Genomic DNA, 27,511 nt, shown 5'->3' with positions numbered 1-27,511 from the left:
CTTGTGTTCCCTCTCTCGCTGTGTCTCTCTGTGTCAAATAAATAAATAAAATCTAAAAAAAAAAAAAGAAGAAGAAGAAGGATTGACAATGGTGTTTCTTAATTCAGAAGTAACTGGGCTATGGGTAATAGAAATATTGTTTCTTGCAATTGGTTCTCTGTTATCCTTAGTTTTCAGTATTGCAAATTAGATTATCCACCCTGTCATGATTAATTAATTAATTAATTAATTTTTATTTATTTATTTATTTTTTAAATTTTTTTTTTTAAATTTATTTATTCATTTGAGAGAGTGAGAATGAGAGAGAGTACATGAGAGGGGGCAGGGTCAGAGAGAGAAGCAGGCTCCTCCCCGAGCAGGGAGCCCGATGCGGGACTCGATCCCGGGACTCCAGGATCATGACCTGAGCCGAAGGCAGTTGCTTAACCAACTGAGCCACCCAGGCGCCCAAATTAATTAATTTTTAAAAAAAGATTTTATTTATTTATTTGACACAGAGAGAGACAGCGAGAGAGGAAACACAAGCAAGGGGAGTGTGAGAGGGAGAAGCAGGCTTCCCGCTGAGCAGGGAGCCCGATGCGGGGCTCGATCCCAGGACCCTGAGATCATGACCTGAGCCGAAGGCAGACGCTTAACGACTGAGCCACCCAGGCGCCCCTGTCATGATTAATTTAATGGGAAATTGGGAGAAGTCATATCAGAGACTTATTTAGATGACGGTATTTAAATCCAGAAGAAACATTTCTTATTTGTTCTTTAAGCTTCCTAGGGTAAAGTAAAATAGAATCTTTCGCTTTTAGTGGACTGGCTTATTATTTCCAAATCATGCTAACGAAAGCTAACATTTATTTTCTTCCTTGTCAGACTTTGGGTTGTAACTTTATTTTATTTTTTTGTATCTTTATTTTATTAAAACAACTTGAAAGGATGGTGTTAGTTTCCTAATTTTTCAGGTAAGGAAGTGGAGGCATAAGTGATTTGGTTAAGGTCTCATAATTGGTAATTGGTAGAGCCGAGATGCAAATCCAGGTCAAACTTCACATATCATATTCTTTTTATTACATATTTTTGAAAATATGGTTAGCTGTCTTGGTGTTGACACCAAGCAGCCATCTAGAATTACTATTCTGTGGTATGAAAGCTTTATATTTTAATTACGTATGAAAATAATGTGCTTTTAATCTTCTTTTTGAGATGGCAGTTCTTGGATTTACCCTTGGTACCTTCATACTTGTGCTACACATTAGTTCTGTGGCTAATTATCCCAGTGGAAAAGTAGGGACATCTTGCCGTGGAATGGTTCCTGAACATGGTCATACTGCACACCCCGATCCTATTCACAACATTTCAGTGAGTCAGATGACATTCAGACCAGGAGATCAGATCGAAGGTACTGTGCTGGGATTAACTATTTCGGTTTTGAGTTTCACTCTTTTCCTGTATGTTGAATCTGTATTAGTGAGGGATTTATACAGTGTCATTTAAATCTGTTCACCTGTTTTCATAAGAGACCGCCATCTTATATTTCTCATTTTGAGTTTAACTACTAACGATGACTATATTACTTAAGTGGTATATGTGCTCCCCAATCAGAGTACATTTTAAGTACAGTTTTATCATTAGTTAATAGATCTTTTTTAACAGTACTATTAACTCAATAGAAGAGGAAAATAAATTTTCTTTTGTCTGGTTTAAGGTGTAATAAACCCTTCTTCTTGGTTCCGTGTAAACTCTTGTGTTTTTCTGATTCTTCTGGTGAAATATGGGCTGTTAAAGGTGTGTCTATAACAGTGTTTTACAAACTATTTTCTGTGATTCCAGAAATGCAAAATATTAACAAACTTTGACAAAAAGAGCGTATGGAAAAATAAATTTGGAACCCTCCGTGTGTTACATGTAATGTACTTCGGAGGGTTTCGTCCTGCCGAGTAGGATGTTAAAGGCCTTGGCGATTTTCAATAGAGAGACAAGTATTTACTTTCATTCAGCATTTTTCAAACTAATTTGGCCCCATGGACTACTCCCTGACCATCACCTACCTTTTTTTCCCCCCTTTGGAATGGCTATTGACATCTCACGGAGTGAATGTCCTGTGGAACACAGTTTAGAACTTCTTTGGCTACAGGATAATTTCTACCATTTTCTCTCCTGGAGCAGTTTTGTATATGTACACCAGATTCGAACTGTGAGTGCCTCCTCTGAACAGTTTCCTTTTGGGGATGTTGCTAAACCTCTTAAACGTCTTTTTGTTTGTTTCTCAGTTACCTTGTCAGGGAAACCATTTAAAGGCTTTCTCTTAGAAGCACGGGCTGCTGAGGATTTGAGTGGCCCTCCTGTTGGCTCCTTCACATTGATTGACAGTCAGGTGTCACAGCTTCTGACCTGTGAAGATGTACAGGTTTGTGTTATGTCTGAAATCTGTTGGTTTGCGTGGATCTTTTCACTACAGGGTGGTGGTTGTAAGATAAACAATGACATTATCTGTGTATTGCAGACATTTAAGTGGATTCACACTGAACAGGCTTTCTCCCTAATTTTCCTATTTGCAATATATTTTTTACACATCAGCATCCTAGAAAAGACAGTAGCTTAAAGAGTTTTGATATTTTATATAGTATTGACTCATATTATATTGATTATAAAGGGTGTTAGTATTGAAGATAGGATTCTAGAGTCGGACAGAGGTCTAATTTTTATCATTCATTCATTTAATAAACATTTATTATATCAGGAACTGTCCCAGTGTGAAATGGTGATGAGCAGCTCGACTTGTTCTTTGAAGAGCTCAGAGCATTACACATAGGTAGAACATATGGACATATGATGTATGATACATAAGTAGAACATAAGGATATAGGACAGATATACAAGAACACCTAAGTAGACTTAGATTAGAAACACACAGGATGGGTAGGAAGCATAGCAGGGAAAGTCACACACAGGCTGGAGGAAATTGAGAGAGCTCCTTGGAGGAGGTAGTCTCCACATCAGGCCTCAAAGAATGAGTAGGAATTTGCCAGGTGAGTGAAAGTGGGAAATGAGATTGTTCAAGGGGAAGGTATTCCTAAAATATAGTGCTATGTATGTGGGGGCAGGAATTTTTTCTTTTGATGACTTTTCTGTGTTCTCTTTGTTCCTATTAACGGAAGGAATATAAATTTATAGTATAAATGAATAAGGAGCAGGCCCTATATAGCATTAACATACCCAGTGTTCATAACCCTCTGCAGTTGTTAAATTTCTGTGGACTCTAATTTATTCACAGAGCCGGCTGCTAATCTGGTATCCACTAGCCAACATGTATTTGTTGAGTTCCTGAGTCCCTGTTCTAAGTAGAACAGTCTTTACCAGGGTGTCAGCATCACCCAGTGATAGATTACTTTGCAAAATGATAGTCGTTCCAGCCATGCTCAACTATTGAGTGACTGAATGGTAGTTCTTCTCCATTTTATTTCAGGGATATGCTGTGAGTCATACAAGTCCATCCAAGAAAACAAAAGTTAAAGTCTACTGGAATGCTCCAAGCGATGCTCCAGATCACGTAAAGTTTCTGTGAGTAGGAGAGCTTACAAATCTGCAGCTAGTAAAATTGAAACAATAACTGTCTATATCATCTTTGATACCTATTGGACATTTACCTGTACAGGAGAGGTTTGGTGTAGTAATGACACCATGTCAGTGAGATAAGTAGTCATTTTGCTTTTTGTTTGATTTTTTTCCACCTAGCACAGGACCTGGCACCTAATAGGCACTTAATAGACATCGGTTGAATGAGTGAAATATTGCAGTGCCTTCAAACTAAGAGGCATCAGTTACTACTATTAATAATATGGTGTATGGACTGATACATTTTTTTTTTTTTTGATTTGCTCTTGTCTTAAGAGGAGAATATGAAAAAAAAATCCTGAAATTTGGGTGACTTTTTTGTAGTGTTACAACTTGCAGATTAGATTGCCAGAAAAGTAAGATGGTGCATGCCCTCAGAATTATGAAATTTGGTAGAATTCGAAGTCCTTACTTCGACGTGCAAGGGGAAGTGGACTGTCGAAAAGCAGTCTGATATTCCTGAGTGGTGTTAGAGGCATATGTTTTAAGGAGAATTGCTCTCTTGGCACGTCTCTATTTTTTGTTCCACTTTGCACACAGGTCCCAGCACACAGTAACACAGCTTCGCACGTGTGTGTTGTGTGGACTGTGGTACCAGTAAGAGCTGATGGTTGCTATATAGAATAGCTTCTCCCCGTAGCTGCCTGCTACACATGCCCTGTGGAATAATTTGAACAGCACATTCTGAAATGGGTAGTAGTAGTAGTGTGTTCTTTATACGTCAGGGATTAGAAATCTGTGCAGTTTAGTCCCTAGATCTGGCATTCAGGACTGCTGTGAGTATGCCCAAAGAGTGGACAAGGAAGAGAGGAGAAGAGAAGAAAAGAAAGATCGAGAGCGAACAAGAGAGTAAGAGCAGTAAAGTTCGTTTAGTGATGAGGTGGAAGAGTCATTGGAGATTTGCCTTAGACAAAAGCAGTAGTACTGTTAGGTAGTAGTATGTTGTGTGTCCCTACTTTATTCCTTTTCTTCCCCCCCCTTTTTTTTTTTTGATTTGGTTATGATGGGCCACAATCAGGGTTCTGTTTGATCTCATTAGTACTGAATTTCAGAGTCACAGTTGTTGAGAAGTATAAAATCTACTGGGTGAAGATTCCTGGTCCTATAATTTCACAACCAAACGCCCTTCCTTTTACGACACCTGAAGCTACAAGAGCCCCTTTGTCGACATTCCCTCCGGTCTCCCATCTAACCAAATCAGTAAGTAACATTTTTATGGTTTCACCAAATGCAATCTGTAATAACGGTGTCTTTGGAAACTGTGGTTCTAGGCTTGGTGAAGTATGTAGAGAAGTAGCTGTACTGGGTCACGGTAGTAAGTTTTTGGGATTTCTGCAGGAAATCTGAAGGAAGTCTTCATTGCAACATTATGACTTACAGGTCAGAATAAAGGCAGTGCAAGATCCTGCATGTTCGAGTTGTGGATCTGACATTCATTCAGAGTCTGTACAGCTAAATATCAAACGTGGAAGAGGAAGATTAAAGCTTGGGCTAAATTTAGACAGGATTTGGAGGAGAATCTTGAAATGGTGATGTAACTCTTAGATCTGATTTCATGAAAGCCAGTGAGTACTGGGGGATTCTTTGTGCTGAACTACAGAAACTCTTGTGCAAACTCATCAGCGAGAATTCATTCAGGCCCTCTGGTTCAGAAGAATGATGACTGAAAAAACATATCTTGTAAAGGGTAATGCATACTGGAAACATTAGGAAGTTTTCACTGAAAGAAGTTCTGATGTTAGACTTATTAATTCAGAAGTGCATGTAATGAAAAATGTCTTACAGCAAGTTATTACAGTTGAAAGAACAAACTTGGGTTTGATTCCCAACTTGTTTACTTTCTGTGTGGCTTTGGACAAGCTACTTAATTCTCAAGGGCTCAGTTTCTTCACCTATAAAATGAGAAATCTTAATATCTAGCTCTTAGTATCATTATGAGAATTAAAACAATGTAATGAATATAAGGTTTCTAACTACTTTGCACTTAATAGAAATTCTGTAAATATTAGTTCCTTTTTTCTTTTCCTTCTCTTTTTTGTCTTTTTATAGCTCTTTGTTCTTGTAGGGAAGACTAAGTAAAGCACTTGTGCTCCTATGTAATGTCTCATTTTGTTTTCCTTTTACATTTTGCAATGTGTGATGATTTTATTTGACTACATTATTATGAATGTTAACACTTTTGACCATATAATTAGATCTTTTATTTGCACTTGTCTATTTAGTCTTTTTTTTTTTTAAAGATTTTATTTTTAAGTAACCTCTACACCCAACATGGATATTGAACTTACAACCCCAAGACCAAGAGTTGCACCACATGTTCCACCGACTGAGCCATCCAGGCACCCCTCAGTTTACTTAGTCTTAATATTTAATTTCAAAGCTGCTTTAGGGGAGTAAATAGTCATTTTGGACCTGAGCTTCCTGGTAGGAATCTACTGACAAAATTATCTTTCCATATATTCACATAAAAGGCATTTGTTTTCAGAGCTTTTATGGTATCTCTGCACCAGGTTTGTAACCTCTGATTATAGAAAAGTTTAAAAGAGTCATGAGATTACAGCATTTGTAGAGCTAGAAGAGACCTCAGGGTTCAGTCCCTGTTGTGTAGTTGAAGGTATACAAGAGAGACAGTAAGTTCTTTAGCAAACATGCTGGAGTAAAGGGGAGAGCAGAGACCAAAAATCCAAGTTTTGTAGTGGCTTGTTTTTTCCACTCTACTGTGACTTTTAAGTTCCTGTGAAATAATAAGAAATATATATATATATATATTGGTCTCTGCCGTGGTTCCTGCTAATATTTGGCCATTGACCCCAGTTCCTGATACAGAGCTCCTAAATCTCTTGTAATTTCCTGAGTGGTAGGAATACCTTTTGTTCTAATGAGGTAACTCTGGGTGGGCTCCTGGGTGAGGGCAGAAAGACCAACCCATGCTGGGAACTTTCTACCTCACTCTCTATTTTCCAGAGATGAAAGAGGGGCTGAAAATAGAGTCAATAATCCAGCATGCCTCCACGATGAAGCCTCTATAAAAATCCCAAAAGTATGGGGTTCAGAGAGCTCCCAGATTGCTGAACACATGGAGGTCGTGGGAGGATGGTGCCTTAGGGTGTGGAAGCTCCATACCTCTTGCCACATACCTTGCCCTGTGTGCCTCTTCCATCTGACTATTTCTGGGTTGTATCCTGTAATAATACACTTGGCGCACCTGGGTGGCTCAGTTGGTTAAGTGTTGGACTCTTGATTTTGGCACAGGTCATGATCTCAGGGTTGTGAGATTGAGCCCCACGTGGGCTCCATACTCAGCAAGGAGTCTGCTTGAGATTCTCTTTCTCTCCCTCCCTCTCCGCTTATGTGTGCTCTCTCTCTTTCACTCTCTTCCTAAATAAATAAATAACATCTTAAAAAAAGAAATAACTCACTGGTAATCTAGTAAGAAAGCTGTTTTCCTGAGTTCTGCAAACCATCCTAGTATATTATCAAACTCGAGGAGAGGGTCATGGGAACCCCAATCCCCTCCAGTGGGAACCTAGAACTTGCGATTGGCCCTGAAAGGAGCAGTCTTATGGGACTGAGCCCCTAACTTGTAGGATGGAACACTAACTTCAGGTAAATTGTGTCAGAATGGAATTGCGATGTGGGATACGCAGTTGGGGTCCCCAGAGAATTGCAGAATTGGTTAATGTGGGAAAACCCGCCACACATTTGGTGGCCAGAAATATTGGTAGAGTAGAAGAAATGAGAAGTTTTTTTTTATTCATTTCCCATTAGATTAGTTACGTAGTATTTAACTCTCTTCTGAAATACACCCTCACAGTGCCTTCTAACAAGATGACTGCACATTTGCTCTGTCAAATTGTAGAGCTGACATTTTTTGATATGCTTCCTCTTTTTTGCCATAAGAAGCTCTGAATTAAGTCATTGTAGATTGTTCCTGTTTTTCCTCCACTAAATTGTTATTATTTGGAGTGGTGGTATATATAGGGATAACCATTTTTTCTTATAGTTTTAATATCCAATTTGAACCTGAATTCTAGAAGCAGAGTTCAGGATCTAAATATAAAAACTTGCTAAGAGTTTGTCCATTTGCTTTTTAAAAGTCCATTCTAAAAACTCAAGGGTATCCTTTAGGTAAGAATGTCAATGTGGACTTAAATATTCTCTAAGATGTTTTTCAAAATTTGCTAGAAACTTTACTCCAGAACATAATTAATGTGAAATATTTTGGGTATTAAAGTCCTTTTAATTTTATGTATTAAAATCCTTTTAATACTCATGCACATTATAGTCCAACTAATGTTGTCTTCCAGATTTTAATTAAAATTAATTAAGTTTAAAAGTTCACAACCTAACTACTACTTTGATCATTTCTAATTTGGGATGTGTCTTTTGTTTCCTTCTTTGAAATATCTATTATGAGAAGATATTCTTGTTAAAATTTGTGCTTCCAGGTAGTGGCTCTTTTATCATGGTGAAATGAACTGCTTGGTTGGTAATTAAGACTTTTTCTCCCTGTCATTTTTCTAGTTCAGTGCTTCAGATTGTGGGAACAAGAAGTTCTGTATTAGGAGTCCTGTGAACTGTGACCCAGAGAAGGAGCCGGCCTGTTTCTTCTTGTCCTTCACACGAGATGACCAGTCAGTGGTGGTTGAAATGAGTGGTCCCAGTAAAGGCTACTTATCCTTTGCGTTTTCTCATGACAGATGGATGGTTTGTATCCCTCACTTACGTAAGTGGTAATGAAAGAAAATTACTAGAGGGACTGTAATCAGTGGTGGTGTACTTGTTGGTTCTAGAGTCAAATGATCACACTTTAACAATGGGAAGGGGAAGGGGAGGGCAGGACATGGTAACTTAGAGCAGATGCTGACCTAAACATCTTTGGGTATTTCATGTTTTTAACAGTTGTGCAATTACATAGCTCTAAGAACAGGCCATCCTACGGAGAGTTAGGAAAATCACTCTATATCCAGTGGACTTGCCACTGTATCTTTCTGTCTGTCTCTGTCTGTCTGTGATAAAAGCAAGAAGTGCAGTTAAGAAAAGTTGCTCTGCATAAAAGTCTTATGTTATTTGTGATGCTTTTCCAACCCTCGTTGTTTTCTCGAGTGGCCAGCAACCACAGCATGGGTTGCTGCCTCGGTGTCCCCATTTTGGTAGTCATCGGTGCCTATCCCAAACAGAGAATGACACCTGGTGTGTCCAGGCATAAATATATTCTTCACCGGTAGGCTCCTTTGTCAGATCTAGGGAAGGCAGCATTTGTTTTAAGCTGATTCTCACTCTCCCTGGGTAGTGCTGAATGGATTAAATGGTTCTATAGATGGCAGCCTTGTGCTGTGGTGTGGAAGAGCCAAGTGCTGCAGAGGCATCCTGGTCTCCCTGAAGGAAGGCAGGAGAGTATGGGCCAGGACATGTGCGAGTCCTGTTCAGAGCAGAGTTGGCGGGGAGGTTGGGGATGACTACAAATGGAGAAAGCCTCTTACTTCCACATTAGCAAAGGCAACAGATCTTTTCTAGAGAGGTTTCTTCCTGTCAGGTTTTAAACTTAACATCACTTCTTTAGGGAATCCTATTTCAAAAAAAGGAAAGGAACGCTGAGATTCTGTACTAGAACTAATATTTTCCCCAAAAGTGCGCTCTGATTGCATTGGTCCTTGTATGCTGCTTGCAAGTTTTGCAGGAAGCCAGGGGTAAAAAGTTACACCTAGATATTTTACTATATGCGTATGCATATGACCTAGATATTTTACTATACAGTCCTTGAATGCACCCATTATTCTCTTTCATTAAGCAAAGTGTATATCTTAAACTTATGAGAGATAAGATCTGTCATATGCTTTTATTTTTTATTATTTTTTTAGAGGGGGAGGGGCAACGGGAGAGGGAAAGAGAATCTTAAGCAGGCTCCATGCCCAGTGCAGAGCCCGATGTGGGGCTCGATCTTATGACCCTGAGATCATGACCTGAGCTGAAATCAAGAGTCGGACACTTAACCATCTGAGCCACGTAAGCTCCCCAGATATGTCATGTGCTTTTAAAAATAACATATAAGGAATTATGACTCTTTCTTTTTTAAAGTTGTTTCTTGGGAAATTTTATACTTGATTGAATGATGTTACAGTAGTTCAAAATGTTTTCCCCATTTCCCTTTGTAATTGTCATCAGACCTATAGCATATTCTTTTGGGTATTTGCAGTTCTGGCCAAAATGAACTAGGTTTGGTGCCTAAGGGGGATGATGAGACTGGATTAAAAATAAAATGGGACTACACAGCAATAAGGAAAGATGGTGGTAGTGCTTGTTGTGTGAATGTGATGGAACTGGTTATGAAGGAAATTCTGAAGATGGCCCCCCTCCAAGGATTAACAGTGGTGGTCTCGTTGGAATAAGCATGTAGCTTCATCTCTAACATACAGTGCTCATTGAGATATGTGCTCTGGTCCCTTAAATAGAAAACATTGCAGTCACTTTAGAGTCAAACTTCGTGCAATAGTATATTCACATTTTTCTTTTTCTGGTCACATAAAATCTGTCAGCGAGAGGAAAAGACAGTACTGCTGCCCTGGGCGTGGTGATGAGGAGCCCATAAGTAGACCCGTTGTTTCTGTTCTAAGTTGTAGGCATTGATGGCACAAAAGCATTTGTCTTTACTTCAAGATATATTTATCTTACTTAGAAATCTTATGTTTCTAGTATAGTACTCATCAAAAAATGTTTATAAAAAAGACTTAATTATGCAGGTGCAGTTGATTTACAGAGCAATCTTACTTAATGATTAAAATCATCTGTACACCTGTTTGCCTAAATTGGGGGAAATAAATCATCCTCAGAAAATATTTTTAAAGTGGTTATTTCCATTTTTGGTTATTCAGAAAATTTTAGGATACTTTTATGACCTGCTGTTTCTTTTTAGTTCCTAATATAAATTTAAATACTGAAGGTATCTGATGCTATGAATACTAGCTAAATGATACCTTTTTCAATTTTACTTGTGAATTAATGATAACAATTATTTTGGTATTAGACTTCATCACTAAAATTGATGAAAAGTATAATTTTCCATATTTTTGCTAACAATGACTTGCTGATGTCTGAATTTTAACTAAATTTCAAAGTATACACATATTCCCTATCTCAGATACTTTATTAAATGATACAAAGTGTATCAAGAAGGCATACTATATATTAGCTTCTGTTGACTTCCTTCTCCTGCCCAGTGTCATCTTGCTCTGTACAAAATTTCTTAATGTTGAGTTCTAGAATGTTCCCAGTTCTGGCCTCTCTTGTACTTCAGATTGGGATTTCCAGTGGCTGGCTGATCTTGTCCAGATGAGTATTCCTGGACAGCACTAACCATCATTTATAAAACTGAACTTAGTATCTTCCCTCCTCATGTTTCCTGTGTTCCCCATTCTTGGTGATCAAAAACAGTAATAAAAAAGCAGTTACCATTACTGATCTCTTGCTTCTTTTCAGAAACTGTCCTGGGCAGTTTATAGACTCTCATTCATTGCTGCCACCATCTTCTTTGGTGTTCAGGGAATTTGGTTGTGACTTAGATTCTTCCCTTTTATTCACCTCAGGTCCTTCTTCCTCCTGCACACCCCCAACTTTTTGTTTTGAGAAGTTTTAAACCTACATGAAAGTTGAAAGAATAGTACAACAAACACCAATAAGTTCTTCATCTACACTTGCCATGTTCTCTCCCTTTCCTTCCCCCACCAGGTGTGTGTGTGTGTGTTTGTATGTTTGTGTGTAGATTGACTTATGAAGTGTATATAAAACACACATTTTTCCCATACCATTTGAAAGTTATAGATATCTCATGACATTTTATCTTTACAATTTTTAGCAAGTATCTCCTAAGAACAAGGATATGCTCCTATAATTACCATAATATCTTGATCACATTGAGAAAACTTAACAATGATATAATAATTTTATGCAATATAGTCTATATTCCAAATACCTCAGTTGTCCCCATAAAGTCCTTTATAGCTGTTTTTTAAAAAAATTTCTGACCCAAGATCCAATCATTTATCACCCAATACATTTAATTATCGTATCTCTTTGATAAGTTTCCCTACCTAAAAAATCTTTTTTAAAGATTTTATTTATTTATTTGAGAGAGAGAGAATGAGAGACAGAGAGCATGAGAGGGAGGAGGGTCAGAGGGAGAAGCAGACTCCCTGCCGAGCAGGGAGCCCGATGCGGGACTCGATCCCGGGACTCCAGGATCATGAAGGCAGTCGCTTAACCAGCTGAGCCACCCAGGCGCCCTACCCTACCTATTTTCTAGATTTCTTTTTAGTCCAATTCTGTAGAATGTTCCACAGTTTGTACAGTAGATTCAGGTTAAGATTTTTGGCACAAAGACTGCCAAAAGGGTTTGTTTCTATCTCAGTGCATCATATCAAGAGGTGTGTAATGTCAAATTAGTCCATTATTGATGATTCTATGTTTGATCACTGGTATCTGTCAGATTTTTCCATTGTGAAGGCATATTTTCTCTCTTTTTTTTTTAAAGAAAGATTTTATTTATTCATTTGACAGAGACAGTGAGGGAGAGAGAGACAGAGCACAAGCAGGGGGAGTGGCAGGCAGAGGGAGAGGGAGAAGCAGACTCTGCACTGAGCAGGGGGTCTAATGTGGGGCTCGATCCCAGGGCCCTGGTATCATGACCTGAGCCAAAGGCAGATGCTTAACCAACTGAGCCACCCAGGTGCCCCGAATTTTCTCTTTTTAATTAATAAGTAATCTGTAGGGTGATACTTTGAGGGTGAATATTCTGTTCCTCAATAACATTTTACCAAATGATTTTAGCATCTATTGCTGTTCCTTTCCTGAAACAGTTATTACATTTGTGGTTACAAAATGGTGATTTTCTAAATTATTTATTAACTGGTGTTCTTCTAAAAAGAAGAACTTTCTTTTCTCTGCATCTGCCCTTCCCTTTTGGTGACACACTATGGACTAATGAATTCCTTTGGTCTATTGTGTTATAGTTTATCATCATCATTCTTGTTTTAGATGCTCATATTAACCCAAATATGGCTCCTTCAAGCTGTTTTTTTTGTGACCTTTCGATGTGTCTCTTAATTTTTTGGTGTGTCTTTGTTTTCTGGTGAAACAAGATGTCCACTCATCTTATACTGTTTTGCATTTTTATTTCTCAAAGGAGGTCTGTTTCCTTTTAATAGGAATAGTGTTTAAAATAAGTCAAGATTTGGGTGCTGATATGTTCATTGCTACCAATCTTCCAGATTTTTGATTCTGTCTTTGACATACTTCTTCATTCTTTTTATTGTATCGTCACTATCTCTGACTTGGCTTACACCTTTATTGTCATTTCAAGATCGCCGCAGTGACCCCTCACTAGTCCTGCTGGCTCCATGATTTCTCCTTTAAAATTTTTAGCAATTTTATTCCATTTCATCTTTCAATAGTCACTGTTGTTTTCTTCCTGGGCTACCACGGAGATCATCTCAATCCTATCTCCAGAAACCTTTAGTAGTTATAGGAAAAATGTTCTTTTTTCATTAGCATGGCTTTCAAAACTCTTCAGAGTCCTTGTTGGAATTTCCAGCCTTACCGTGTATGTGTGTTAGCTAACATAATCACCTGTTCCCTAAAAGTTTCATATATTTTTTTATTTCTATGTCTTTGGTCCTGGAAGTTCCTCCTTTTGGGAAACTTTTCCTTTAATCTCAACTCTACCTTATCAACATATAAATATTTTTTATTCTCTAAGGCCTACGTACTATCTTTTCTGATAAGTTTTTTCAAACCTTTGGCTCTACGTAATTTGTCCTTCCGTGGTACTTTGTCTAAACCTGTTTTATCATAATTCACATACTATTATAACTGTCTCTTCCATTAAAAAGTAGTCTTTGGTTGTAAGAACAATCTAGTCATCTTTATTTTTCCCACAGTAACCCATACAATGTTTTCTGAACAGAGTGCATTCTAAATGCTTGATTCAAGAGAAACAAATGGGAGAAAGAGGATCTGTCCAATTCAGAAACTTGGTGGAACTTCTTATATGTGTGCTTCTATGCTCCATACTTGGGGTTTCTAGAATTGCCTGGAGCCTAAGGTTGTAATAGCAACCTTCTCATACTCTTCACTGTAGAGTAGTGAGGACTGAAAGTTACTTCTTCTCCATCCCCATCATTCTCTCCAATATTTGAGAGGTCTGTCTGCAGTGAGTTAGCATGGCAGTTGGCTTATCATCATTTTGCCTCAAAATGAACCGTTTTGTTATATTAAAATTTGTTTTATTAAATAAAAAAAGAGTTTGTATACCTCATAGATGAAAGTGTAGAGAAAACACATTGTTTAAATTAGAGATCAGTGAACTTTTTCTGTAAAGATTCAGATAGTAGGAACTTTAGAATTTGTGGGCATATGGTCTGTGTTCTAAATACTCATCTCTGTGTGGTAGCACTGAAACAGCAATAGACAATCCATAAATTAATAGGTGTGGCTGTATTCCAGTAAGACTTTCTTTGTGGACACTGAAATTCGGATTTCATGTATTTTTACTCATCATGACATATTCTTCTTTTTTTTTTTTTTAAAGATTTTATTTATTTGACAGAGAGAGACAACAGCGAGGGAGGGAACACAAGCAGGGGGAGCGGGAGAGGGAGAAGCAGGCTTCCCGCCGAGCAGGGAGCCTGATGCGGGGCTCGATCCCAGGACCCTGGGATCATGACCTGAGCCGAAGGCAGACGCCTAACGACTGAGCCACCCAGGCGCCCATGACATATTCTTCTTTTTAATAAATGGTTTAGATATGTAAACATCCTTGTTAGCCTGTGGGCTGTACAAAAACAGGCATCAGGCTGAATTTGGTGTGTGTGCCATAGTTTGTTGATTCCTGGTTTAAATCACCATGACTGCAAATTTCTTGAGTGGGCTAATTCTGATTTGAATAGAAGATGTGTAACAGTGAATAATTGGTTTGCTAAGGTTATGTACTTGGGAGTTCTCAAAGGTGGAACTTTAAAAAATAAATTTAAAATATGTTAGAATATCATTGGGATTAATAGCAAAATTTATTATAAATTGTCAGTCTTGGCTTTGTTTAAGGAGTTTAGTGACTACAACATATAAAAAGATCTTGTTAGATAGTTTATGGAGAATGGTTTAGAATAAGTGAAAGAACCAAAACTATACACAGTAATTTAAAATGCAGATTATTTCTTTGTACCATCATTTAAATGTAATTTGAAGATTCTGTGTGTCCTCTGATAGTCACTTTAAGCTCTAACTTTTAGAGCTAAGGAATATTGGAGACTAAAGAGTAGATAGGAATTAGACTGACAGAAAATGCCTCCTTGAGTTCAGACAAGTTGGTCTTAATATGTAATCTATTGAGTGTGTACAATATTAGCAGTATTTGATTACAGTGTCCTCATCTTAAAAGCTACCACCCCCAAACCCAATATAGTGCAGTGCATTTATAGTTATGAAAATTTGTAAGACACAGATATTTATTTACAAACAATGTTCATAATAAGTTCAGTGAAAAAACGGTAACAGAACTGTGTATTTTCCTATTTGGGGTGAAAAAGTAGGTATAAATACAAATAGGTTTGGATGAATATACATGAAAGCATTAACAGTGGTGTTTGAGTTTATGGGCATATAAACATGTTATTTTAATCTATTTTTACATTGAAATTGTGTTGCTTTTGTATTATAACAAAGCTATTATTTATTTATATTGAATGAAGTATAGTTGACACACAATGTTACATTAGTTTCAGTACAACATAATGATTGGACAGTTTTAAATATCATGCTATGCTCATCACAAGTGTAGCTGCTATCTGTTACCATACAACACTGTTATACCATTGACTATATTCCCCGTGTTCTACCTTTTATTCCCATGACTTATTCATTCCACAGCTGGAAGCCTCTGTCTCCCACTGCCTCTCACCCATTTTGCCCATCCCCCCACCCCCTCCCCTCTGGCAACCACCAGGTTTGTTCCCTGTATTTATGGGTCTGTTTCTGATCTTTGTTTCTTTCTTCATTATAGCAAAATTGTTTTAAATTAATAAATTGGGCAGCCAATTCTCTTGAGTTCATAGCATCATTAGGATTGAATCAGAAAATTATGTTTTAACAGCATCAAATACTATTTGATTTCATTAGGGATGCTTTTAAAAACAAAATGTTGATATTCCTTTGAATTTTTCTCATTTGCAAATGTTTTTAGGGTGATGATGATGCTTATTTGTGTATTCGTGAAGATCAGACTGTGCACATACAACCTTCCCATTTGACAGGGCGAAGTCACCCTGTGATGGACTCCAAGGTAGGTGTGAAAATTTTGGGAACCTCCACCTGGCTTGTCCGTCTTTTGGCTGTGTGGCCAACAGTGGAGTAACTTTGCTGCAAGATAGCTCCCCATCCTCAGCAGACCCAGAGCAGGAGTCTGGCAACAGGCTTCCTTTCTTATAATAATCTGGGAGAAACTTTTCTGTGCTTTATTTTATTTTAAAATAAAATATAAAAATAAATTATATAGTATTATATTTATATGTTTAATTTATTATTAATATCATATTATTTATATTTTAATATATATTAAAGTATATTTTATTATTATATAATTTAATAAAATTATGTGTATTTAAGGTATACAACATGATGGTTTGATATACATTGTTTTCCCACTTCCTCTCTGAGGAGTACAAGAAACATTTTCTCCTAGTTTATTTGTCTTTATCCCACTTGGCAAAATACTGTTTTTACTTGGAGTCAGAACCCCATAAGTCCTCTACCCAGGTAAGAAACTTTGGCAGATGTACTAACCCCATCTGGCCACTGACACAAAATCAAAAACACTGAAGAAACAATTAGGAAGTAATACGACCGTGGCCACAATATAACATGTAACAAGGGAGAAGTCCCAAGCCCAGGGGAAAGCTCTACAGAGAGCGTGAAGTCTTAGGCAACAGCTACCGCTCCGTCAACGCTCATCTGCTTGCCGATGCCATGTGATGAGAGACACTTCTCTACCAGAAATAGGCCATCTCTGGCACAGATGCCAAGAAGAGGCACAGAAGACAACTGTCCAAGGCACTGAACCAGTCTCCGCCCTATACACTCCTCCTTCTCACTGGACGAGAAACTCTGTGTCATTAACCCAAGCCTCTTCTTAAAAATCGGTCTGTAAGGTTTTGAAAAGGAGCTGATGCTCTGACCATCTTCATCATAAAATATTCTTTTCTAACATGCGAAAAAAAAAGGATTTAGGTGACACAGGCAAGAATTCATCTTTTTCTACAAGAGAAACTTGTCTTGTGCTTTTCCGAAGTGTAGAAAAGGGGAGACGGTGGTCAAAGGGTACAAAGTTGCAGTTATGTAGGATGAGTAAGTCTAGAGATCTAATGTACAGCATGATGACTGTATTTAATAAAACTGTATTGTATACTGGAAATTTGCTAAGCGAGTAAATTTCAGGTGCTCTCACCACAAAAAAAAAGGTAAGTATGTAAGGACACAACTGTAGTAATCATTTCACTATGTATATAGTTTTCCTGGAAAGGAAATCCAGCAGGTCAGGATTTTGATCATATTTTATTTTTAACAAATCTGTGGAAAGTGCTGAGAAGACCCATTGTGTACATTTGTAGGGTGCTCTTGAGGATCTGGCTTGGAGGCTGGCGGATGGTGTTATGCAGTGTTCTTTCAGAAGAAACATTACCCTTCCTGGGGTTAAGAATAGATTTGATCTAAACACAAGCTACTACATATTTCTAGCAGATGGTGCAGCTGACGATGGTACGTATATTGATGAAAACTATCTTTTCAAGTTTTTTTCTCTCTCTTCTTCCCTTTTCCACCTTTCCTGAAGAGACTACTATAATTGCTCATTTTTTAAGATACACACTTGTGGGTAAAGAGTTATCAAAACCCTTTTCCATTTTTGCCTGACAGTTCGACTTTGGATGACCTTCTCGTTTTGTATCCTGGGAAACTAGATAAAAGTAGTGTCAACTATGTTATAAGGTGACATGCTTATGATAAAAATGACTTCTGGCTGGCAAACTGCATTTGGACCAGGAAGAACTATAAATACCTAGTAAGAAGCCATATCTTTGGGCTTCCCTAAGTGTTGTGACGTTGGCAGATTCCTGGCAGGGATCCTGTAAGCAGTGACTGTGGGATTGTTGCAAGAGATACTGGCTTTTGTAGGATAACCTGTCTAATGTGAATCTCATCTCCTTGAACCTGAGCTTTCTCCAGGGAGGTGGAAGAGGGGTAGAGAGAATAGCCCCTGGCCAACTGAATAAGGTGCTACAAGATCTCCCATCAAAGGAAAACGCCTCTAAATGCCCTGCAGCTGTGCTTGTCTCTGTCCCACATCTCTCTAAGTGAATTTGATGCCAAGTGCAGACCGCGGTAGTTTTATGTGTTTGAATATTTACTTTATCCTCTTTTTTTAAAAGAATATTTCCTTTGTCCTTAAGAAGACTGCCCTGGTGGGTATTGCAACACATAGTAATAAGGATTATTAGATTTTGTTTAAGGTCTTGGCTGATGATGTTTTGAAGAACTACAGGAAATGCCAAGGTAGTATGTAGTGACTCATCTCTTGGGAGATAATACCGCCCCCAAACTTTGAGAATATAGCTTCCTTTGAAAATGGTGAGAAGCTGGGTGGGTGGAATGGAAGGATAGGGGGTGAGGTAAAGGAAGAGAAAGAGCAGAAATGTGGTGTAGGTAAAATTGTGAAAAGCCTTTGCATATTCTATCATGTGGTTTTGATTTTATACTATGTGTAAAGGGGACACAATAGTTTTGAAGCAGGATAAAGTATCTCCTCAGTGTTATGAGAAAATTTAGGAATATTCGTAGATTTAGTTGTAGGTGATATATGTAGTTATTTTAGTTAAATCATGTAGTCTCGTTTGCGCCAGCAACAGCAAAAAGAGCTTGAAAATCATTTCTTGGCTAAGTGATGATAATGAAGAAAAACTACTCTGTGCTAATGACTGCCAGTCACTGGCTAAGCACTGTAGTTAGATCCTTCATTTTTATCTTCATAAAAATTATATTAGATATGTACTCTTTTACTATCCCTGTTTCATCCAGGAGGAAACAGAGGCTTAGGAGCGGTTAAGTAATTTGCCCAGATGAGTCCATGGTAGAGCTGGAATTTGAACCCAAACTCTTTGACCTCAGAGCCTAAGTTGTCAACACTTTTGAACATGGAAAATGTAGGAATTGAATTTTTAATGAGGAAAAGGGTCAAATATTTGTGTTTTTAAACGGATGCCACTCAAGTAGAGGTAATTGTGTTTGTTGTTACTCTAGCTGTCACTTATTGTGCATTACATATATCCCATGTCTCACAGAGGCTTTGTCAATATATTGACATTATATTGCCCATTTAAGAGGAGAAACTGGAACCTAGAAAGGCTAAGTAACTCGTTCCAAATCAAACAAGTAGCGGAGTCAGAAATTTCATCCCAGGCTGTTCTGCTTACAGAAGCCGTGCCCTTTCCATCATACCAGCCTGTTTCCTTTGGTGCCTGGTGTGGTGCAGGTGCTCCAAGAGCGACTACTGAAGCAAATGGATGTCTTCAGCTGCTAGGGCATTTAACGGTTTGCATTTATACTTTAAAAAACTTGATACTTAGGGGCACCTGGGTGGCTCAGATGGTTAAGCGTCTGCCTTCGGCTCAGGTCATGATCTTGCGGTCCTGGGATTGAGCCCCATGTCAGACTCCCTGCTCAGCTGGGAGCCTGCTTCTCCCTCTGCCTCCACCCCTCCTCCCTGCTCATGCTCCCTCTCTCAGTTAAATAAATAAAATCTTTAAAAAAAACTTGATACTTAAAAAATTTACACTTTAAAAGAGAAGCAATTTCATTTAAGTAGATGAATTCTATTATATAATAAATTGTGTGTGGGGGTGTGTGTGACAATGCCAAAACTTTCTTCTTAGGTCAGCACTGTAGAAATTGAAATGCATTTTCTGATAGAAACAATATTTTAAGTGATAGTTCTAATATTCCCCCAGAAAAATCTAGTTCATGGATAATATAGGTGCAGAATGGAGCATTTCTGTATCTCCCTCTCCTGCTGGTGTTGCTATGCTGATGGTATGGTGGGGAGAATCTCTATCTTTTGTGGTGTTTCTCAAAGTGTGGCCCCAAACAACCTGCTTCAGAACCATTTGGAGTGACTGCTGAAAATGTAGATTCCCGAACTCCAGCTTAGACTCAATGAATCTCTGTCGTTGATGCTTGGAATCTGCAGGTGATTGTTTTGTATACTGTGGTTTGATAACTTACTACTCTAGGACAAGTTTCTCCCAAATAAGGTATATACATTGTAAGGCAGTTTAGGGGATACAATGAGCAACACTAGAATCTTATATTTAGATTTATTTTATCTCATCTCATCTCAAAAATTTCTATTTTAATATATTTTACAGTGTTCATAATGCATTAAGACAATAGTACATGAATATGTTCTAAAGTATACATATATTGGGAGCACAGACTCATTTTTAAAATTTTTTTATTTCTTTAAAGATTTTATATATTTGAGAGAGAGCAGGAGCAGAGGGGTGGGGCAGAAGGAGAGGGAGCAGCAGACCCCCTGCTGAGCAGGGAGCCCCACGTGTGGCTCTATCCCAGGACCCCAGGATCATGACCTGAGCTGAAGGCAGCTGCTCAACCAACTGAGCCACCTGGGTGCCCCGGACTCATTTTTTTTTTTAAACTGGTGGAGTGCAAAGCAAAAATGCAAAACAAAACCTTAAAAAAAAACCCCAAAACCCAAACCTAGGCATTAATGCTTCAGGGAATAAACTTTCCATTACCCTTGTATTGGGGAACAAAATAAAATTGCCACATAAATCATTGTCTCTTCTGTTATCTAGTTATATGTATGTGAACCATTTATAAATTGCACTGTGCTTAAAAGCAGTGAGACTTTGTGAGGTTGAAACCATTTTTCAAAGCAATCATAAAATCTCTGTGACCCATATAAATGTAAAATGTACCCAATTGCAGTAAAATCCATTTAAAACCTTTTTCTAATGCTGTTTTCCCCCCCAGAATGCTAACATTGCCCTATCATGAGATAAGCAGTCATGGGAAATGATAGAACTCACTTGGGTGAATAAGTAATTCACAATTAGGAAATCTACCAATTTAAATAATTAATGAATTGGAGACCCCGTTATCACATGACCAGTTATTTTAACAATTTAGGAATACCACACGTCACGTAATACTGTAGAGCCTTGTACTAAACACGAAGTCAATCTGCCTTAGAGCAGAAATCCAAGATTATAATGGAGCCATACAAAGGAATCCCAAAATTATAATGGACTTCTGCTTTTATGAAGGTTCAGTTCTTGGTTAGCCTATGGGTCTGCAGTGAATCAGTTTAAAAACACTTTCTTCCAACTTGCCTCTCAGGCTATTGGGGAATGTGGTCTGGTTTTCATCACCACAACTCTACTAATTCAGTATAATTCCTGATAGTTATTGTCTCTTTCTTCTTGACTCTCTTCTCTAGGTATTCGTTACGTAAAACTTTTCTTGTTTTCTGCTTTCTCTCCGATCCTCTCTGTTATAAACAAGCCATGATATAGTAGTATTTGTGAAACGAATAACCAGTTGTCCTAATGCCATTTTTTGAATAGTTTATTTTATCTCTGCTGCTTCAGAAGCCTCTTTATTGTATGCCAAACATCTATCAGTAAATCAAACTATTTCTAGTTTATTCTTCCATTACTCAATTACTGTGTCAGTTGAAACTACTGTAGCTTTATAATAGGTTATGAATTTTGATAGAGCATGATTCCCCTCCTGGCCTCCTTTTCTAGGAATTCTTGCCTCTTTGTTGTATATCTATTCTTCTAGATAAACTTTAGGAATGATTGTCAGATTCCATTGAAAATCCTATTGGGGTTGTGATTGGAATTGCAATGAAATTTTAGATTAATTTTGGAAATAATCAACATCTTTGCAATAGTGAATCTTTCTATCCAGGAATATATTGGATATTCCATTGATTAAAATCTGGTGGTTTTCTTCATGTCTTCATATAGGTTTATATATTTTTTGTTACTTTGTTTCTATGTATTTTATAGATTTCTAATACAAACTATTGTGAATGGGATTATTTTTCTTACATTTTCTAAATTTGGTGTGTAGGAAAGTTATTGATATTTGAATGTTTATCTTGAATTTAGCCATCTAGTTTGCCAGTTGATTATTTGGATTTTCTAGGTAAACGCCATATTTTATGCAAATAACGACAAGGTTCAAAGCCCTCATTTTTTTCTTGTTTCATTGCATTGATTACTTCTCCCAGAAAAAGTGGACTGGTAGTGGTACTGTGGCAAGCCTTCTTGTCTTGTTCCTAAATTTGATGGGAATGCTTCTGATACTCATTGTTGTGTCATGTTTGTTGTATTTTTTTGGTGGGTATCTCTTACGGTGTTTAGGAAATGATCTTTTCTTAACTTGACAGAGTTCATGACATGAACATGTGCTGAATTTCATCTGAGGTCTTTTAGGCAGCAATTGAGATAATATTTTACCATTACTTTTGTAGACTTCAAAATGGCAAACAATCCTCAACTTTATTGGGATAAACCTTGCTTGGCTATGTTTCATAGTTCTCTTAATGGGCAGTTGATTTGACTCACTAATATTTTATTATTTAAACTTTTTGTATCTATATTTGTAATTGATTTTGGTCTATGGTTGTGGGATTGTGTGCGTGTGTGTGCGCATGCATGCCTAGTTTTGGTTTCAGTGTTATTCTAATCTCATAGAATGAACTCTAGAAGAGCTTAAATAAATAAGAATTTTTAAAGTTAACGGGCGCCTGGGTGGCTCAGATGGTTGGGCATCTGCCTTCGGCTCAGGTCATGATCCCAGGTTTCTGGGATCGAGTCCCGCATCGGGCTCCCTGCTAGGCGGGGAGCCTGCTTCTCCCTCTGCCTCTGCCTCTCTCTCTCTGTCTCTCTCTGACTCTCATGAATAAATAAATAAAACATTAAAAAAAAAAGAAATTTTAAAGTTAAAAAAATTTTTTTAATTGTATAATAGAACTCATCCACATAATAACTGTCTGAACCTTTAGGGATAGAAATATTTGACTAATTAAAAAAATTCTTCTACCATTATTACTCTCCAGAATTACTACTACTTCTTTGGTGAAGTTTTTAATTCCAGATTTTTCCATAAATTCATCCATTTCATTTAGATTTTAAAATATTTTTGGCTTACTTAAAGTTGTATGTAGCATTTTCATATAATTTTGAAGAGTATCTTCTATTATCAGCTGCTGTGCCACCCTTTTTATTTCTAATACTGTTTGTGTTCTTTCTTTTTATCTTGTGGTTGGACTTGCCAAACACTCAGTCGATTTCATTGGCCTTTTATAGACTTCATTTTTGACTTACTAGTTTGTTAATTTCTACCTTTATTTTTAACCAATCTTCCTTTCTGTTTTCCTGGGTTATATTTTGTTGGTGTAAACACCTCTTGAATTAAATGATGACTTCAATACTTTAAGTCTTTTTTTTTTTTTAAAGATTTTATTTATGTGAGAGAGAGAGACAGAGACAGTGACAAAGATAGTGAGAAAGAGCACAGGTGGGGAGGAGAGGGAGAAGCAGACTCCCTGCTGAGCAAGGAGCCCAATGCAGGGCTCCATCCCAGGGCCCTGTGATCATGACCTGAGCCGAAGGCAGACGCTTGACCGACTGAGCCACCCAGGGCCCCTAAGTCTTTTTTTTTTTTAAAGGAAATCCTTTTTAAATGATAAAAGCTTCTTTTGAATAGTACCTTGATTGCATCACATGTGTTTTGATATGAAATGTCTTCATTGTGCAATTTAAATTTTGATTTCCTGTTTAGCCCCAGGGTTATTTAGAAGAGTAGTTTTATAAATATCTAGGTGGATCATTTTTTCCTAGCTTTTTGTTGTGTTTTGGATAAATAATATAACCTGTATCTTATATAATTATTTCTTTTTGGAAATTATTGAGATGTAGTCTATAGTCTAGTACTTATTATTATTGGGGTAAAGATTCCTATATATCTGTTATATCAAATTTCTTAATTCTTTTTGACACTTGTATTCTTAAAATAATGTATGTTCCATGATTTATTCTCCTAATGATGGACATTTAGCTTGCTTAAATTTTTTTTTTTTTGGTCCAGCACAAAAACCCCACAACTTCTCGTAGAGATTCTTATACATATATCTTTGGGTAAAAGGGGAGTATTTCTGTAGGATAGATTCCCAGAATGAACAGCCACACATACATACTCACATACCAGACTGATTCTATACATTCACAGACTTAATCTTATACATAATAAATAATAACACATCCTTAATTTGTTTACATCACCATTATTTGGGATTTTGATTTGTTAGTCAAAGCCGGTCCGAATTGACCATATGCCAAATAATATAATATTGCATCAACATGCTTTTGTTTGTCTTCTACCCACCTACTTTGTCCAGGTCTGAGTTCTGTTAGTTTAGTCTAGGATTCCAGATTTTTAAAAAGTATGTAGTATCTTTGAAGAATTGTATTTGACATTTTCAGTGATTTTTGATATTACCAGTGATCATCTTGACTTCCCAGTGTTTGACTGGTCTCTTGCATACCACCTGCTCTTTCAGCATAACTTCGCCATTCTTTGTCCTCGTTTTGATTCATCTCTTGATTGGCTAAATTATTTCTTTAACTTTTTTCAAGATGATCATGTGTGCTTGTGTATACATTTATGTGGCTTTTGCATATGAGTGGCATCTCTAATGATATTTATTTATTTTTTATTACCGTAAGAAAGTTTGTTTCTTTGCCATGCCGCTGTCTTTCCATTCCTTCTCTCCTGAGGAAGTAATTCTTCTTCATTTTCTTTTTGTGAAATTTCAGGTCAAATTTATAAGCATTCTCAGCAACCTTTGATTACATATGAAAAATATAATGTGACAGACTATCCAAGGAACGTGGGAGGATCCCGTTCTTTTTTCCTTCTGAAGGCTCATGGTAAGTTATGTGTGTAGTATTATTACTACTTTGTGCAATAAATTTACCTGATGACTCAGTGCTGGCTGGATTAGGAATGGCGGTGGGCATAATTTACCAAATGTTCATCAGTCTTCTGTATTTAAATATTAACATTTGCAGGTAGCAATGTTTATCTTAATGTTTTCTCTTTTTTATTAAAAATGGAAAGTAGGGATAAGTCATTGGTTTTAACCCTGGCTGTACATTAAAATCACTAATGGAGCTTTTAAGACATCTATAATTTTTAAAGAGTGACCTAGTTATTTCTAACTGTAGCCAGAGTTGAGTATCTGGGTTAATCAATTTAATTTTTGTGAGACCTTAATTAGGCCATTTATTAAAATAAAGGCTTAAAATAAAAGAGTGCTTTGTGATTTTGATTGTTTAACAGTAGTTTGGTTTCAGAGATACAGTTTTGTTGAAGAACTGATCAGTGTATAAGTAATTGAGGGTGTACAAATTACTCAGTGCTATACATATGATGATTTTAACCATGATATGATTAAATCATTAAAATGATGAAATTAACCACGTTGGAAGAGCAATAGCCCCAAAATAAGGTTCTAACATGCTCGGTTCTACAGATGAAAGTCGATTCCATTTGAAAAGTAGCCCGGTTTATTGTTGAAAAGATGGGATTTAAAAGTAGGGGAATAGTGTAGTGTATACTTGTATGGGGTGGGGAATCTGTCCTTATTTGGTATATTTCCTTTATATTCCCAGAGTTATTCCTTCCAGTAGAGTTTCAATAAATGTCATCATAGTTAAACTTGAAAATAATTTTATTATTGGTAATTTGCTTCTACTGGTAGCTCCAGGGTGACAGTAATTGGATTTCGCATGTAACCTGCCTATTTGTTTTTCACTGTTTTTGGAATGAGAAGTGAGAAGATGCTTGCCTACCTGCAGAAGGGCTGTATTAGTGTCATGGTTAAGAGCACAGTTGCTGAAGCCAGGCTGGGTTCGGATCCCAACTTTGTAACCTTAGGCGAGTTACTTAACTTCTCTCTTCCTTAGTTTCCCTATCCAGCAAAACCCGAATAATAATTGTAACTACTGAATGGGATTGTTATAAAGATCAATTAGAGTAATACATGTAAAGCACTCGGAGACAGTGCCTGGCACACGGTAGGAGCGACGGAAGTGTTAGCTGTTAGAAGTAGTAATGGTGGCGGTAAAAGCTATGATATGCAGGATGTTTTTAGGTTATGCTTACGTACATTGAATGTATTTCCTTAGTTGTTTTCCATGTTCTGAGCATTTGGCATGGCCCTTTAAGAAACAGCGTGGTTTGTGTTTTCAACCCTTTTATTTTCCCACCTGCAGGTGCCTTAATGTTTGTGGCATGGATGACTACCGTGAGCATAGGTGTGCTCATTGCTCGGTTCTTCAAATCTGTTTGGTCAAAGGCTTTCTTTGGTCAAGCAGCTTGGTTTCAGGTAGGTGGGAGAAAAAGTTTAATGCAATTTCCATATTATTTGAACACTGCAACATGAAAACATACATAGTATGTGGGTTTCTTTTCCTTTTCTTTCTTTCTTTTTTTTTTTTTTGTGGTTATAGTTGTTGTAGTTGTGGAATCCTAATAATTCCTTCATTTTGCTCTTTGGTTTCCTAACCAATTGAGAAGAGACATAAGATACTTGATGGTGGTCAAAATAGAGACAGCTTTATGAGGGTCAGGCTGGATTGGAGAATGTCTCAGGACCATGTGCATCCCTTTGCAACATAGACTTTGGGACCCAAAAGATCCTGACTTACGTGTCTGTTGGACGAGGGTAGAGCCTGGAAGAGCATTCATTCACTGCTCTCACTGAGTACAGATAGGTCAAGGCGGATGGGAGAGCCGAAGAAAGAAGTAGCGAGGGTTAATGCATTTCCGAACAGGGGTCTGGCCTCTGGTTGATGCCAATGAATGTTAGACTGTCCCTAACTCACTACTCAAGATCATCTGTCTACTCTGTAGGTGGGAAGAGGAGCTAGAAGTGTTTTTTTTCATGCTGCCCCTTTGCATGGGATGAGGAGGCAGACTCTTCATAGAAAGACAAGAGTCAATAAGCACGCCTCAAAACAAAGCAAAACAACCTTCTCTTTCACATGTCACGGAGTATAGATGTTGCACGTATAGTGGAAGATCAATGAGTCTGTGTTGAGATAGCATGTACATGTCTGCTTTTGAGAAAATACTGTTTATTGGAACAGTTTGAACTTTATAAGGAGTATTCTTGAAACTTCATGTACATATAAGTTTGTAGCCTTTAAGACTTACCTTATCTAACCTGGTTTCTCACTATTGGCTGACAGGGTCAGTCTGTTTTATATGTTCTCACTACTGCTATGCACCTTGCTCGCCTCTGTCTCTGCCTTTGATTTCACTCTCTCGTTCTCTCTCTCATCTGCTCGTATGGATATTCCCAATTGGAAAATTCTTTCTGTCTCCACTTTACCAATTCGGTTCTCTACTGCCTTTAAAACTCTGCTGTCTCTATATGTAGTGCGATATATAGAGTGATTATGTGTTCTCCTTTCCCTGAGATAGTTTTTGTTTGCATCATTTATCCTGACATACTCAATTAACAGTGTCATTCCACTCGCATGATTTAGACAATGAATGACATTTCATAAATGTTTCATCTCCTCACTTGTATGCGAAGCTTCTCGGGAGACAGTATTTTCTGTTTCCTTGCTGTCTGATGGTATCTGGTACAGCACTGTGCTTGGTGGTGGAACTTAATAAAGGAAGGAAAGGAAGGACTTTTGGCAAGTAGGTATGCTCCGTGTGTGAAATAGCCATTAATGCTGCTCTGTGCAGGTGAAGTCTT

General features: G+C 37.5%; 1 protein-coding gene across 2 annotated transcripts in view; it reads left to right on the top strand.

Moving 5' to 3' along the window:
* Positions 1–765: 765 nt before the first annotated feature.
* FRRS1 (ferric chelate reductase 1) overlaps positions 766–27,511 on the top strand; it is a 32,979-nt gene continuing 6,233 nt past the window's right edge. Inside the window, exons 1-9 of one of the 2 annotated variants that reach the window (XM_081817043.1) lie at positions 766–1,390; positions 2,262–2,398; positions 3,458–3,552; positions 4,659–4,806; positions 8,131–8,313; positions 15,839–15,937; positions 17,262–17,409; positions 24,555–24,668; positions 26,016–26,128. In XM_081817043.1, the coding sequence (XP_081673169.1) occupies positions 1,195–1,390; positions 2,262–2,398; positions 3,458–3,552; positions 4,659–4,806; positions 8,131–8,313; positions 15,839–15,937; positions 17,262–17,409; positions 24,555–24,668; positions 26,016–26,128 (1,233 nt within the window). In that variant the 5' untranslated portion in view covers positions 766–1,194. The remainder of the gene's footprint in view (positions 1,391–2,261; positions 2,399–3,457; positions 3,553–4,658; positions 4,807–8,130; positions 8,314–15,838; positions 15,938–17,261; positions 17,410–24,554; positions 24,669–26,015; positions 26,129–27,511) is intronic. The other variant, XM_081817044.1, reaches the window with a different exon arrangement.

The sequence above is a fragment of the Leptonychotes weddellii genome, chromosome 4 (assembly GCF_054177405.1).
Source record: "Leptonychotes weddellii isolate Sample4059 chromosome 4, ASM5417740v2, whole genome shotgun sequence".
Taxonomy (NCBI): Eukaryota; Metazoa; Chordata; class Mammalia; order Carnivora; family Phocidae; genus Leptonychotes; species Leptonychotes weddellii.
This window is presented reverse-complemented; position numbering and strand designations above follow the sequence as displayed.